The sequence below is a fragment of the Lagenorhynchus albirostris genome, chromosome 2, assembly GCF_949774975.1.
Source record: "Lagenorhynchus albirostris chromosome 2, mLagAlb1.1, whole genome shotgun sequence".
NCBI classification, from domain to species: domain Eukaryota; kingdom Metazoa; phylum Chordata; class Mammalia; order Artiodactyla; family Delphinidae; genus Lagenorhynchus; species Lagenorhynchus albirostris.
This window is the reverse complement of record NC_083096.1, coordinates 5,871,960-5,888,830: the sequence shown is the minus strand read 5'-3', so window position 1 is coordinate 5,888,830 and position 16,871 is coordinate 5,871,960. Positions and strand designations below refer to the sequence as shown.

At 38.3% G+C, this 16,871-nt stretch overlaps 1 protein-coding gene across 4 annotated transcripts in view; it reads right to left on the bottom strand.

Annotated features, from left to right (window-relative positions):
* KCNT2 (potassium sodium-activated channel subfamily T member 2) overlaps positions 1-16,871 on the bottom strand; it is a 372,961-nt gene that overhangs the window by 50,796 nt on the left and 305,294 nt on the right. For all 4 annotated transcript variants that reach the window (XM_060142019.1, XM_060142020.1, XM_060142021.1 and 1 more), the window contains one exon: positions 3,750-3,851. In XM_060142019.1, the coding sequence (XP_059998002.1) occupies positions 3,750-3,851 (102 nt within the window). The remainder of the gene's footprint in view (positions 1-3,749; positions 3,852-16,871) is intronic.

Here is a 16,871-nt window from a genome sequence, read left to right as displayed (position 1 = left end):
ATAACCTCAAATCCGTTCTCTAGGAGGTCTGCGTCTTTATTCCTGCTTTACCCCTAGGTTCTTCATGACATTTTTTTTCTTAAATTCCATATATATGTGTTAGCATACGGTATTTGTCTTTTTCTTTCTGACTTACTTCACTCTGTATGACAGACTCTAGGTCTATCCACCTCATTACAAATAGCTTAATTTCGTTTCTTTTTATGGCTGAGTAATATTCCATTGTATATATGTGCCACATCTTCTTTATCCATTCATCCGATGATGGACACTTAGATTGCCAACAAACACCTGAAAGAATGTTCAACATTATTAATCATTAGAAAAATGTAAATCAAAACTACAATGAGGTATCATCTCACACCGGTCAGAATGGCCATCATCCAAAAATCTAGAAACAGTAAAGGCTGGAGAGGGTGTGGAGAAAAGGGAACACTCTTGCACTGCTGGTGGGAATGTGAATTGGTACAGCCACTATGGAGAACAGTATGGAGGTTCCTTAAAAAACTACAAATAGAACTACCATATGACCCAGCAATCCCACTACTGGGCATATACCCTGAGAAAACCAAAATTCAAAAAGAGTCATGTACCAAAATGTTCATTGCAGCTCTATTTACAATAGCCTGGAGATGGAAACAACCTAAGTGCAAACTATTACATTTAAAATGAATAAACAACAAGGTCCTCCTGTATAGCACAGGGAACTATACCCAATCTCCTGGGATAAACCATAATGGAAAAGAATATTAGAAAAAAGAATGTATATATGTTTATAACTGAGTCACTTTGCTATACAGCAGACATTAGCCCAACATTGTAAATCAACTATACTTCAATAAAAAAAAATAACAATAAATCATCTAGTTATTTTGTATAGCAAAGACTTTAAAAGTTATAACACCTTTTTTTTTTTTTTTTGCGGTACGTGGGCCTCCCACCGCTGTGGCCTCTCCCGTTGCAGAGTACAGGCTCCGGACGCTCAGGCTCAGCGGCCATGGCTCACGGGCCCAGCCGCTCCGCGGCATGTGGGATCCCCCCGGACCGGAGGACGAACCCGTGTCCCCTGCATCGGCAGGCGGACTCAACCACTGCGCCACCAGGGAAGCCCTATAACACCTTTTAAATAAATCATCTAGACTACTTTGTTGATTGCTAATTTCTTTTACCAAGAGCTAGTTTCAAAAAAATAAACCCATCTAAAAAAGAACATAAGGAAACACATCTATTCCATTTTTTTCAGGCCATTTATTTAAATGGCCCTTTGGTTTTCAAGGCGTATTAACCTCCTAGTAATTAGGACATGAACATATTGGGGCCACCAAGAGGAGCTATGACATGCACCCCTGTTAGCATCATTCAATTTCATTTGTAACTCAGTGTGTGCTACAGAAAAATTTTAAACAAATTCTTGGGCACTTAAAACTATTATTTCCAAAATAAAAAACAGAAAGCACTCATGGAAGAGAAATTAAACTGAAGATTTGGCAAATGACTATTTTAAATTATTTTAGAGCCAGATGTGGTAATATAGCTAATGTTTACTGTATTCTTCATCAACACATTCTTTGTCCAGAGGTCATCTGTCCTGTAACTTCATCAGGGCATAGACTAGAGTTAGATGTGAGCCAAAAATGTGGATAGCCCCATTTAATATCACAAAATCCATGCATTAAATCTTATGTGATACAATCATAGAACATTTTTCATAGAAGATGTTTTTAATATCTATTTAATGTTATTTTAGGTAATAACTTTTTTAATAATTGGTTTTCCTGATCTACACAGATGAGAATTAATAAAAATGATTAAAAATATGAAAGCGATCTGTGTTTCAAGTGGGATATAATAAAAACCAACGAAACAAGAAAACAAACTCAAGCATTATACAAATGCAGAGTCATTTACCACAGGAAAAGGGTCGGGATTAATCTAATGAGGTATGCATGGCTTGAAGATGAGTATTCCCACTAAACACTGGACAGTTGACCTTCCTGAGCCCTTGTCTCATCCATATATTATGATTGATAATACTGCTTATATTATAGTTTTCCTTGGGGAAGCAAATAAAATGAGGTCTAGAATAGAATTACATTAATAGTAAATCACTATAAAATTGTAGTCATCTATAATAGTTCTTGAATATATAAGAATTTATCTTTAAGAAGATGGGTTTAAATCATTAACCAAAACAATTAGATTGTATATTTTAAGAATAGAAGAATGCATGTTATATAATTTTAGAGAATAAAATATTTTAAATTTCTAATCTCTTTTTAACCTGTAAATAAATACTCTTTACCTGTCTGAAAAACCTACCATTAAAATATCTCATTTGACATCAGAAGGTAAATGGGCAATTACTACTTTGAAAATTATTGTTCTACTTCATTCTTTCTGCAGCTGCTAGCTTTGGAAAAAACACAATTTCCTGTATTTCTATGTGTAACAAAAAAAGTGAAACAAAAATGAAAGGAAAGTAATAACTACTGCTCTCCAATTCTACAGAGTGGTTTTCCTTCTACTTAGCTTATATATCAAAGACTTTCTCATGAGATTTCGTTTAAACATAAGGTACTGTGGCTAAAATATCTGAAAACCACTGGTGCATAATGACAGCAAGCATTTGACTGCTATGGATATAAATCCCCTCAGAGGCAACACTGCTCTTCAAACAATCCCTCCCTTGAACCCCCTCTTTGAGAGATTAGAATTATGTGTGCCTGGCAATGGGGTCTGGGGTAGAAGCCTGGCTTCCGGAGCACCCAGATAATGTGTCTGGAAACTTTCTGGAGAACAGGAGTGTTTATGGTTCTTTACTGTGTTCCCGCACTCATCTGGCATAAGCAGATGGTTTGAAACACGGCCAGAGACATAGTCATAGGCATAATTAGCCCAGAGGCCAGTAGAAAAGCCTTAACCCTCTTTGGATTAGTTTATTCAGCCAAGCATGGAGGAAGAGGGTATATAAAATACATGATCAAAAAAGACAACACAATGCTTGAATGCTTAATTTGAGATTAAAGTTATCAAATAACTTAAAGCCTTATGAATATCTTTTTTCTCTTAATGGATATATTTTAAAAGTATCTGATTATTTGATTCAGAGAATATGAAATATTGCTTTTGTTCAGTTTCTGACAGAGTTAAAAAAAGATTAAAATATATTAGTGTAAAATAAAATCTCTATGAACTTCTTAGCTAAAGTTAAGAATGATAAAATGACAATGTAAAACTCTGGCATTCAGGAACAAACCGAATGGTTCTTAGTGGTTGTAAAATCTTCCTTACGTTTTTCTGAAGTAGGCAATAATTAGCAGATGTTTAAAATGTCCTTGGTTTATCAGTTTATTGACATCATTTGCTATTACTTACTAAAAATATATGTATTAGAAAGAAAGCTGTCTTTTTTTTAACCTAGTAATTCTTTCTTAGCTTTTATTGTCTAGTAATGTGCTTAGAGGAATATGCAAAATGTATTAAAATGTCACATTAAACATTGTAGGACACTGGTGTCATAGAATGCCTGATATCACTTCATAGATTATTCTGAAAAATAATTTTTTCTTACAGTGTGTTTCATAGGCACAGTTATGTCATTAAATACATGAAGTAAAATATTGGATTACTTCCAGAGCCAATTTTAAGTTAACAGCTCCAAGAGAAACACTAGTTGTATTATGCGTTTGATAGAATCTAAAGAAAATAGAAAATAAACATTTTAGAGAGAAACAAGAAATGCTGCATACCTGGTAAAGAAGCGTGTCCAACATGCTGATACTGAACACCCTCCCGGCAGCAAAAGGCAGTCGGAACATAAAGGCCAAATTAGAACCTCGCTCTCTTTCTTTCTGTTCAGAAATTTGAAAAAGAAAAATTTGTAAGCATTCTCTATTTTATGCTTTTCTACTTACTTAAATTTTCCTAACATATGTGAAGAAAGCCATTTTTATCACGTGGTTCTTAGCTATGAATGTGTCATGACTTCACCTTTAATTGTATTTTTAATGTCCCTTTACTTTTCATAACCAAGTTTTCCTGGTTAAAATACCCAGTAGTAAAGAAAGCTTAATCCTTTCATACATTAAACATTTATTTACTCTTAGTACCTATTTCTGAACAGGATTTGAAGTGACATTAATAAAAGGAACACACATAATAACATTATTTCATCAAATATAAAAAAACCTAAAGCCACATAACGTATCCTAACATCTAGAATATCTGCTTTTGAATATTCTCATATGTGAGAACAAAAAACATAGGCAAGTAAGGGCGATCACAACCAGTGGTTCCTAGCTTTCTGTCATTCGAGTTTTAATTTACCCATCTGCCTTTAATGTTGTGCCAACCATACCAATCTGCAGCTAAGCTTCTGTAAGTGACAAAAAAGGTGTGTGTGTTTGCGTGTGTATTACAGTGGATGAGGGTTTCTTTTGAAAAATTCTGTTGCTATTAGTGCCTGCTAATAAATGAAGGCCTATGACCAGATGTTTGTGTAAGATTGGAAGGCATTTCTTAACCTTGTACTTAAGTGGTAACCCCAAAAATGTTCGTTTCTTTTGCTGCCAACTTCCCTTTAACAAGAAATACAAGACACAGCCAAGCCAATAAAAAAATCACCCCTCGCTCTCAGAGGCAATGGGAGGAAGCCCCTGTTTCTAATGTAGCAGATTTGGGAGATCTCAAGGGACGGGACGTCTCTGGGTCCCCCTTTTTAAGAATGGAGGGGAGGGAGCATTGCTGAAGGAAGGGGTCTTGGAGAGGACGGGGGCCACTGCTGCTGCTTGCTGTCATGATGGTACTAGAGAGACTTGACCCCTGGGCTTCCCCTGGACAGACAGATGAGGCTGGTGCTCAGAATCAAACCTTTCAGGGAGAAACAGGAATTATTCCACCACATCTAGGCCCATCCAGACTATAAGGACATCCTCACTTGAGATGTAGACAGAAGGAGGGATGCGCAAGTGGTGCCCCCTTGGTGTCCGTGTCCATTACATCACAATGCGGTCTCTGATTTACTAGGCTTGGTGTCAAAAATGCTTCATTTGAACCGCCTCGGTGGTTAGGAGATGCCTGGAATGAGCTGTCTTCTTGCAGGGATAGGCAGGCTTTCCTGTGAATTGGGGGCCACATCTGGTTCTTAAGGTGTACTGCCAAAACCACAGATCTTCAGCCCACGTTAAAGCAAGTAGCCAAAATAAAGTGCCGAGACCCTAAGAATCTGAAGTCCAGCATCTGTCACGAGGTCAGGTGGGAAACAGCAAGACTGCTGGGCTCTGCACACGGCTCATTCAGGGTCTTCTTTCCCAGAACTTGGCGACGGATCTCTGTTACCTGCCTGGGATCTTCTAAGCCAAGGACCATCATCTCTATTCATTGTTCACTCCTCTAGCTAACAAGGGGCTTGGGACACATGGCAAAGCATGATTTTATGCTTTTGCATGTTTTCTCATCCCTTAAAATTTTTAAATCAAGTTTTGTTCTTTTTTTTTTTTTTTCCTTTGATGCAGACTTAGCTGCAGTAGAACTAGACAGGGAATTAATTTGTTCATGGTTAGACTCAGAGTGTCGTGGTGGTCGGGTGGTGGTGATGGAGAGGCACAGGAGAATGTTCCCAAGGTGATCATATGTGGGGCTGGGGTGGGTGGGAGGCAGGGAGTGCGCAGTGGCTGCACAGACGGAGATCCGAGGAGCCGGACACACTGAGCACGTTCCAGCTGTAGAGGAAGATGTGGTCTCAAATACTGTTCAAAAATCAAGTTGGAGGAAGACTGAGAAAAGCCATAATTTAGTGATTAGAACATGATTCCAACTCCGGCCTCTCCTCTGCTCTCTCAGTGTGAAACCGTCTAGTTTTTGGCTTTAAATATCTCATCTTAGGACTTCTAAACCCATACATTAGCGTTCACATATTTCCCAAAGTTCAGTTACAGCTATCAGCCTGAATAGTTTTTTTTTTCCAATTAGACAACTTTTACTAAATGAGAAAACTACATTTAAAATGTGTTTTAAAACAAAATGGAATTAGAAAAAAAGACATATGCATTTGAAAGAAGGTTGCACTGTGCTGAAAATCAAATCTCTTGCAGTAATACAATACGCCAATTCTTAAAACGTAAGTTAACAGAATTCTCAATTTAACATTTTCAAAGATGTTATTAAGGTCAAGAATTTCACATCTATGATAGCACTCATAGAAGGGCATTTATAAATATGCTGTCCATCCCTGTGAAGCTTACAAATTTGACAACGCTCAGTAAAAGCTTTTAGAATCACATCCAAAAGTGCTGCATTCAAAGCATCACAAATCTGTGTCCTGTAAGTTCTCCTTCTAACATCTGTATGTTGACTTTTCTACTCCTGTCATTGGTTAATACTACCCTTAAAAAAAAGAGAGCAGGAAAAGAAATGCTGCAATAAACCCTTGGTCATGTACAGAAATTACTGCTACTATAGTTCACTACAAAGCATGTCTATACAATACCATATGAACTTTGATCATGAATATCTTTCTGTAAACATAATCTCATGCTTTACTAAAATGAATATCTCATCATGCTGAATAATCGCCTAACTAGTTAATCAAAGGTACTGACTAGTCAATCAGAGAATCTCTGACCACCATCTCCGCATCCCTCTCCCCAGTCCATCCATTAAATTTCCAAACTCCAGCATTTATCCTTAGAATTATCTTAGAATTATTCCCTCTCTGCATCCTACTGCTACAGTACTTGCTGGGGCTTAAACTGACTATTAATTTGCCAACCTCTAGTCTTTTGTAACACCCAGTCATCCAACACGATGCTGCCAATTCGTATACAAACAATTGCAATAGTGTAAATTTTTGTTCATAAATCTAAAATCAGTTTACTCTAAGATTCAGACTTTCTTGCGGAATACATGCCTGGAGAACTCAAAGGCAAGATTTCTGTGAAAAAGCAACATATCCTCATGAAAAGAGCTTGTCCTAAGAATTTCCTGACAAAAACTTGAGTCTATGGTAAGCTCCGTGGATCAGAGGCAGGGTGATCCTTGGCATATAGCGGTTTCTTTCACTCACATTATCCCTGCTCAATGATTTACTGATGGAGAAGATACATTGCCTAAATCCAGTGGGTTGTTCTCTAATTTTAATAAAGGTTTAACCAATATTTCAAATGTTCTCTTTTATTATATACCTACATTTACATAGATGCTTCAGTTAAATTACATTACGTAGCACATTTAATTAAAAAAAAATTTGGTTCAGTTACATTTTCCAGTTCATACACTGTATTTTCCAAATACAGAAATATTCTTTTACCTTCAGGGCTTACACTGAAGGAAAGGTACTCACTTCCTTTTTCCACACATCTGAATCCTATCGATAAGTATCATTGTATAAATCATTCATTATTAAAGGTTCCAATCAAACACTAACTCATTCATTTATTTACTAAATTAATCAGTTAACAAATAACAAATACGTGTTGACAAGTCTACTCTACATAGGGCATTATCCTTAGTGCTAGGCATACAGAATTCCTGTTAGAACTCATAAATTCTGTTAATATAGAATTATTATGCATTGAATATGGACCAGGCACTAGTAAACAAATATAGATACCTTCCTTGCCTACAAGAACTCACAAACTGTGAGTGATACCAAAAACAAACAGGGAAGACACCGGGGTGAGAATATGCAGCAAAACAGGGGTAGATGCTTGGGTAGCACGTAGGAAGGGCGTCTACCGTAGTCTTCTGGTGGAAAAGTCGAGAGACTGAATTAGAAGTGATGTCTAAGTGGAGACGCAAATATGAGTAGAAATTAGCCAGTAAATTTGGGAAGGGCAGGTGTTAAGCAGAAAGTTATAAACAAAAGGTTCAGCATATGCTAGAAGCTGGATGGGAATAAAGCTTAAAAGACTTGAGGAGCTATAAGCAATTCTGTTTGAATACAGCATTGAGTGTGAGTGTACGGGCTAGATGGAGAGGTCAGAGGTGAGACTGGAACAGAAGCCAGGAATTAGATGTTAAAGTTCCAGGACACTTGAGAGGAAAAAGGATGTTATCAAGAATTACACTGAAAAACAAGGGTGAAAATTGGGACAGTTCCAGGAAAAACAGGACATACGATGAACCCATTTTGAAATTATGTTAACAATTTTGAATTGTATCTTAAGTGTAATGAGAAAAAACTTACATATTTTTTAAGAGGAGGACTGATATGGCCACATTTCTAGAATGGTCATTCTGGTGACAATATGGAAAATGGACTGGAAATGGGGAGGTGGCATGGGGAGACCAAGCAAGTTAAACGAGGGTGTTAAGGCAGCAATTCTAGTGAGAAATGAAGGTTTACAGAAACAGATCTTCTTCAAATATATTTAGACATCAGACATTAAATTTGAGGGGATTTTTGACTGAATTGGGTAGTAGAGAGAAGATGAGGATGATATCCCACTTTCTGGATAACTGGGTGGATAAGTGTGCCCTTCTGTAAAAAAAGGAAAGGTGGAAGAAGAGAAGACTATAAGTTAATTTGGACTTGAGTTTCAAGGTTAGTAGAGAAGTCCAATTGCTAAAAATATGGATCCAACAGACAGTATAACACACAGTGGTTTGGAGCTTGGATTCTACAGACAGACAAGGTGACCAGTCAAGTATTGCCACTTCTGGTTGGACGATCTCGTACAAGTTACTTAAGCTCCTTCTTCCTCTGTTTCATCACCTGTGAAATGGGGTTCATATTGGTGATGACATTGCATTGTCATTCTAATAAATAAACAAGATAAAACATCTAAAAGTATTATGTATAGTAAGCACTTACTGTCTTCTATTACTAGTAATTCTTCAAACACATCAAGTGATGCATCACGTTGTGGACTTGATATTGCTTGCTTTCTTCCTGTACTGATACTTCCAAGTTTTGACTGGACTAGTCTGGTGTTATCATTATAGCTCAAATATCACCTCCCCAAAGAGACCTTACTTTATCACCTTATTTAAAGTAGGCGTTCCCCAGTTACTTTTGAATATAACCCTGTTATGACTTTCAGAGCTCTTCTGAAATCTATAATTCCTTGTTTATTTTTTTATTAGTTTTCTGTTGGTCTGAGGTAGCTCAGTGAGTCCCAGGACAATGCCTAACACAATGCCTGGCATACAGTCAATGAAATTTTATTGAACAAATGAATAAATCCTTTCCACTTATAGTAGTTGCCTACATCTAGGGAAAGTTTGTTGCATAAAGTTTATAACATTTATATTAAGAGGGAGGAAGGAAACCCTTTGCGGTTTACTCAATACCCTTTCTTTTCACTTTGGTTCTTTAGGTTTGAAGATGGAAAAACTGCAATGTTTGTGTTATATAAATTTCTCTGACTTTAGTATTTCTTTTGACTATTGTGTTTTATAAAATACAATAGTAAATATTTCTATGATTGCTTCTAGTATAAATATATAATACCTTTTTATCAGACATATCGTATTTGCTTCCTTAGTAGAATTCTAGATTCAACTGAAGCTTCCATGATGATTTTGTGTTTTCCTAACAACCACTTATCTAAAAATACCTAAAAGAAATCTGAGAAATCCAAATCAGTATTAAAAGACCCCAGACACTTTAATACCCTTGGTCTTACCTATTTCTTTCATTTGGTTTGTTATCATGAACATATGCTTTTGTTGGAAGAAGGGATCTGTTTCTGGCAGAAACTGTGTTTTTTTTAAACTGTGTCCATCCAGTACCATATGGAATAGATGATAAAATTGTTGGACTTAGCAGAACGGTGTGGGAGGTGAAAAAAAGTCAAGAATTTTATTGGCATAAATTAATGGTTTCTATCCGTATTTTCTCAGCGATTGGCTTTTCTCACCATTCATCCTACTTGACCTTCTTTACACTGTTTGACATAACGTCTTCTTTTTTTTCCCTCTTTTCCTCCCTCTTTCTCCCTGTCCCTACCCTAGTTCACCAACAACCCTCAAATCCTATTTCCAAATTCTCAGGTCCTGGGCAAACTAACTGTGCCTTTCCTCTCACAAAACTGCTTGCCCAGGGAGTGGCCTTTCGAATGCAAATACAGAAAATCCTTATATTAAAATACCAAAGCCTTCAATGAGTTGCTAGGGTTTTATGCATCCTGTTTACAGAGCCTTCCCCAGAAAGAGACTCGTCTCTACAGAAGGTACCCCATCACAGGGGCTCTGCACAGCAGCTCTGAGATGCGCTGGCTCTTCCAGAACAGGTTTCCTATCAGAGCCTCTCACTGGAGTGTGTGCTTGGGAACTGAGGAACTGAGGAGAGAGAGGACCCTGGGCCATCGGTGGCTTTAAATCAATCTCTCTTTCTCTTTCTTTCATTTTTCCTCTCTTTATATTGCCAACAGAAAGAGGAGGCGATTCTAGTAATAAAGAGCATTTCTCTCTGCATGTCCACTTTTCTTCTTACTGGAAAGAGTAGGTTCCCACTACACCCATGCACACATGCACATACACAAACACACACACACACACACACACACACGCACACGCACATCTGTTCCAGTCTAAGTGGCAGCTTAGAGGGGGTGCATTTGATGGACACTCAGGGAGTCCACCTTGTTTATGAGGACTCAAGGCTAACTCAGACCCACGTCCCAAAAAACCCTTGAGTCAACCCAAGGCAAGTTCATGCTGAAGGAGTTTGGGGTGTGTGGGACCCTCTTCCTTATCTTAGAGAGGAATGCAGGGTCTTCTAAGCAATGTTATTATCCTCCTACACTAAAATACAAGTGGTCCTTGCCTTATAAATAGGGTGATTATGTAGTTAACCATCCAAATCAGGACATCTTGACAGGAGCTCCTAGTAATTATACTGAGACAATAGCCATACACTAGGAGTGATGGGCAAAACTGGACTTCAACCACGCCACTTATATGTTAGAAATATGTGTTTTACAAACAATACACACAAATGGCTTCCTGCACCCTGTTCTCCCGTGAAGGCCCTGATGCTCCTGAGAATTGAGAAATTTGGAAAAGTGGAAGCTTCTGAAAGACTTGTGGGTTCAGAAATAAAGAAAGAAAGGATGTTGAAGGATTAAACATGTGAATTTTGGTGTGTGTGGGGGGCATAAACATTCAGCCTGTGACGACTTTGAAACTATTGTGTGAAATCATAATACTATGCACACTCTTCTTTTTTTCTTTTTCTTTTTTTTTTTGGCTGTGCTGCGCAGCTTGCAGGATCTTACTTCCTGGGCCAGGTACTGAACCCAGGCCCCATCAGTGAAAGCGCCGAGTGCTAACCACTGGACTTCACTATGCACATTCTTAATAGATACATTTGTACATTAAAATAGTTATTCATATATAAATTACATATCATCACTCCTCTAGAGTAGATCAGGCTGTGCTTTACTACATTTAAAAGCAATAGAAACTAATTAGCATTCTCAAATTCTTCCTGGACCCATATGGGGGAAGGTAAATATTTTCTTAAAAATTGGATAAGAAATTTTCCTAATGAATCCGGAAGATAGCACCAAACCCTCCCTCAGCCACGATAGCACTTAGATTATGAATAAAAAGTAGTCCAAGTTGTTTGGACAGAAAAAAAAAGAATACGGCAATGTGTTTTTGTTTGTTCCAAAATATCTGTCTCCCGTCAAATTACAAATTCTATGTGTTTTATTCAATTTCATAACTTCTAGCATTGAGGAAGGCATATGGCTCACAGTAGGTCCTCAGAGAATATTTAGTGGCTTGAATTTAAATTGAGAATATGTAAAATTTTGCCTTCTGGCTTTAAGACGGTGAATATGTTAAAAAGTAAATGATATTCTTGCCTATTTCTCCCAGAATATATCTCCAATGTGTATTATTTTGCTCTACCGCTGACTACATAGCAATATATGATTTATAGACATGACTGTTTCTATTCTGACACTCATTCTCTAACACCAACAGGGGGTCCTACAATTCAATCCTGACGCTCACTACTCAGAGTTGGCTCAGACCCCCAAGACTGCTCTCATTTCAGCCACCATCTCCAAGTCCTTGGTGTCTCCAAACCAACAGCACTTCTTCTCCATCCAGCTACAAATCTGGGGCTTCCCATAACAGCCTCAGTTTCAATAATTTTCCAGAATGGTCACAGAACGTGTGAAAGTGCTATACTTAATGATTATCATCTTAATATAAAGAATGCAAATGAACAACAGATGAAAAGGCACACAGGGCAAGTCTGGGAGGGTCCTGAGCACAGCAGCTTCTGTCTCCATGGAGTCTGAGGGCACCACCCTCCTGCTACATCAATATGTTCACCAATCAGGAAGCTCTCAAGCCTCATTCTTCAGAGTTGTATCAAAGTTTCATGATGTAGGCATGATTAATTAACTCATTAACCACATGATTAAACCCAATCTCCAGCCCCTTTCCCCTCCCTGGAAGCAGGGAGGTGAGGAGGTACTGAAAGTTTCAATCTTCAAGGCCCCTCCATGAGTTGCCTTGTTAACATAAAATCAGGCATGGTTGAAAGGTATGAATAACAGAAGACACTCCTATCACTTAGGAAATTCCAAGAGTTTTTGAAGTGCTGTGTCAGGAACTACAGACAGAGACCAATTATTATTTTTTATTATACCCTATTATTCATCTCACTTTTTCATTACCTTGCTTCTTACATCAATGTGTAATTACCATATGATTGCTAAAGTGTAATTATAATCATCACAGGAGAAGGTTCAAAAGCAATTTTTAAAAAGCAGTCTTGAAGCAAATTGTAGCATAAGCATGAATAAAATTCATTTTTATGAAATGCATCAAAATAAGAGAAATGAAATAAATCTTTAGAGGGAGAGGAGACAAAAAATTTCTCTTTTTTTTCTATTGTTGTTTTCCTCTCTTCGGGTTCCTTGTTACCCGTCACATTTCCCATCTCTGCTTAGCTCTCATACTGTGTTTCTGCTGCCCACTACATCAGATTTTTAGGAGGAGTGTCAATGACCCAATGACCAATGACTGAACATGGGAAGTACAGTTGGTCCTCTGTATCTGCAGGTTCCACACCTGCCAATTCCACCAACCACAGACTGAAAATACTGGAGAAAAAAAATTCCAGAAAGTTCCTAAAAGCAAAACCTGAATTTGCCCCCTACTGGCAACTATTTACATAGAACTTACATTGTATTAGGTATTATAAGTAATCTAGAGATGATTGAAAGTACACAGTAGGATGTGCGTAAGTGATACGCAGACACTACACCACCCTTTTATATAAGGGACTTGAGCATCCTCAGATTTTGGTCCCTGCTGGGGTGGGGGGGGTGAGAAGGGAGGGGTCCTGAAACCAATCCCCCATGGATACCGAGGGACGACTCTACTTTTGAGTAAACAGTAGCAGTAAGGTAATGTCAATATCCAAGACAAGAAAGATAATGTAATAGAAAATAAAACAACTCAGCAACGATGAAAGAATGATCAGATGAAAAAAATACAAACTAAAGCATGATGGTCTGGTCCATTAGGAAGTTATTATTGTGGATATTCTTCAGTGAGTTGTCGCTTCCAGAGAAACCTTGAAGAGTATTCCTTCTATTAGCAATGGCAACGACATATCTACGAGAATGCAAGGTCTACCAAGAACACATCAGCTACCAGGATGAATGCAGGCTAACCTTCCATACTCATTCTTGCAAATCCTATCACTTCTTCAATTTGAATGACAACCACTTCATGACAAAAAAAAAGTGTCTTAAGCAGCCAAGCTGGTGTCTGTTTTAAATTCAAAACCTTGATTGTGTGTCTAAAGGTGAAGGCCCCATCCGTGAAGGTGCAGGTGCATCTAATTATAGGTAGAATAAAACGATATTCATAATTGCGTTCAGAAGAATAAAAATCCACCACTTCCTCAGCCAACAGTAACTCTAGAAAATATTATTGGGAATGTATTTGAATATTGGAAACAAAGATCAGTTTCCTAATACTAAAACTACCTCCCTGTGCTTAGAATACAAATATAGGAAGATAATTACTTTAAACAGTAAACTAGCTGTATATGTATAAGTGATAAGAAGCACTGATTAGAAATGAACAGTTATCATTATCACTGATGGCATGTGTGTGAGATTGCCAGGGCTGCCATAAGGAAGTATCATAAACTGAGTGGCTTAAATAACAGAAATTTATTGCCTCTCGGTTCTGCATGCTCAAAGTCTGAAATCAAGGTGTTGGTACTTTTTGGTTCCTTCTGAGGACGGTAAGTGAAGGGTCTCTTCCAGGCCTCTCTCCTTGGCTTGTGGATGGCTGTCTTCCCTTTAAGTGTGTCTGTCTCTGTGTCCAACTTTACCCTTTTTATAAGGATGCCAGTCATTTTGGATTGGGGTCCACCCCAATGGCTTTCTTTAACTTGCTTATCTCTGTAAAAACCCTATCTTCAAATAATGTCACCTTCTGAGGTAGTGGAGGTTAGGACACCAACACATCTTTTTTGGTGGGGAGAGGGACATAATTCAACCCACAATAGCACAACAGTCTAAAACATTTCTATGTGACGATCCTATTTCAATGGCTAAAAATGATAATAAGTAAATTAAAAAAGGATTTTCCATGGTTTTATAGCATTCAAACCATTGGTTTCAATTCCACTTCTCCTAACTCCTCTGTTCCTAATAATTAGGTAATGTATTGATTTTTTTGTATTCTTCTTGGGAAATATCTAGAAGATGCAAGGGTAAATATAAGTCTAAAAAAAATGAATTTCCCTGATGCCAAAAAAGGAAGAAAACTCCCCTCTCCCACTTCTTTTTCCTAGAGAGTTTCCTTAAAAATAACTTGGAATTGTAAATCCTTTCCATGTCTCTTTTAGCTAACTTCTAGCTAGCTTTGTATCCCGGGAATGCCTTTCTTGCGGGGGTGGGGGCCTTGGAACTATCTTTATGAAATGTGGAAGTAATGTATCCTGTCTCTCTCTTTGGGAGCTTAGGCTAGGTGCCTGGCTCCAAGTTGTAACTTTTTGCTTGCTGCAAAGTTAGAAGACATTTTATTTTTCCTTGGGATCAAGACAGTTATCATGTATGTAAATGACTGTATCTGCCTGGCTATATAAAAGGATAAGATGTCTTTCTGTTTTCGCAATGTCTTTAGTGGATTGCTGAGATGCATATCACAGTCTGGTTTAATGCTTATTCAAACAAAACTTTTCTGCATTTCTGAAGAGGACTTCTAGGTTGGAGGAAGATTTTATTTTTATTTACTTATTTATTTTTATTTATTTTTTTTTTGCGGTATGCGGGCCTCTCACTGCTGTGGCCTCTCCCATTGCGGAGCACAGGCTCCGGACGCGCAGGCCCAGCGGCCATGGCTCACGGGCCCAGCCGCTCCGCGGCATGAGGGATCCTCCCGGACCGGGGCACGAACCCGTGTCCCCTGCATCGGCAGGCGGACTCTCAACCACTGCGCCACCAGAGAAGCCCTGAAGATTTTATTTTTAATTAATTCCCCCAAAGAGATAAAAATCTCATTTTGTTCTTCTTTTTCCCTCATGCAGTAGATACACAATAATATAGACACACACATTTACCAATATGAAAATCTCTTCCACAATTATGACCTTACTACATCAACTGATCTGGAATAAAACTGAATACACACAATAGAATATTTATTAGTGATGATGTCGACAATAGTAATTTATAATTATGAGTTTAGGGCTAGTTATTTGAGTACTGATTATATGCCAAAACTGGGCTAAATATTGTGACTAGATTGTGTGGTGTGATCTTGGCAATGACCCTATCATTTGGCTATTACCACTATTTTCCAGAGACAAATCCCAAGGCTACAAACGTGTCATAGATTTATCCAGGTTCCAATCCTACAAAGTAGTAGAGCCTGTCTTCTTCATCATGGGGTGAGCCTCCCTCACTTGTCATGGAGGAGACTGTACCACACCAGGGCAGCATGGGTTCCACTGGATTCCCATCCGTGGGTTTGCCTTTGGATTCTGAGCCATTCAGCTGTGACTCCCACCCTTTCCATGCTGTTAAAGCAGTTTGACATAAGGGATGCTTTCTAAACAAGAATGGCTTTAAGTTTCTCTTACTGCACTCACTCAATGAAACTGAGCAGGATACTGCCTTTTGTTTTTCAGTCTCCTAGACCTTCCCTGAGTTCCAAAGGGCAGATTCACTTACTAATTAGGGGAGTGAGGGAATGCAGAAAGAAGCAATTGTGCTCCATTTATAGCTATTATAAAATACTGGCTATATTCCCCCTGATATCCATATATCTTTATAGCTTATTTTATACCTATAGTTTCTCTTAATCCCCTAGCCCTATATAGCCCCTCCCTCCTTCCCTCTCCCCACTGGCAACCACTAGCTTGTTCTCTATATCTGTAAGTCTGCTTCTTTTTACGTTATATTCACTAGTTTGTATAACCTTTAAAAATTGTGAATCACTGTATTGTATATCAAGTATACTTCAAAAGAAAGGAAAAGAAAAGAAAAAAGGCAAGGAAAGAAAAGAAAAGGATAGTACAGCAATGGGGCCTGGTCGTGGTTCCTCCTTGGGGGACATACAAAATATTTACATACATATCTCTGAGTTCTGTGGGAACTAAGGCTCCCACCCTGGTGGAGGATGGTAACTTCAGACAGAGCATAAACTCGTGGACCCAGACAGGTTGGAACGAGAAGGTTGATGATTGAGATTCCTGGAATACCACCTCCAACCAATCAGAGGAGGGTAACACACCCTGCAGCCCCCTCCCCAAATTTTGCCTATAAAATGTCTTCCCCCAAAACCATCAGAGAGTTCAGGTCTTTAGAGCACTTGTTGCCCCGTTCTCCTTGCTTGGCCCTTCAATAAACCTTTCTCTGCTCCAAACTCTGACCTTTCAGTGT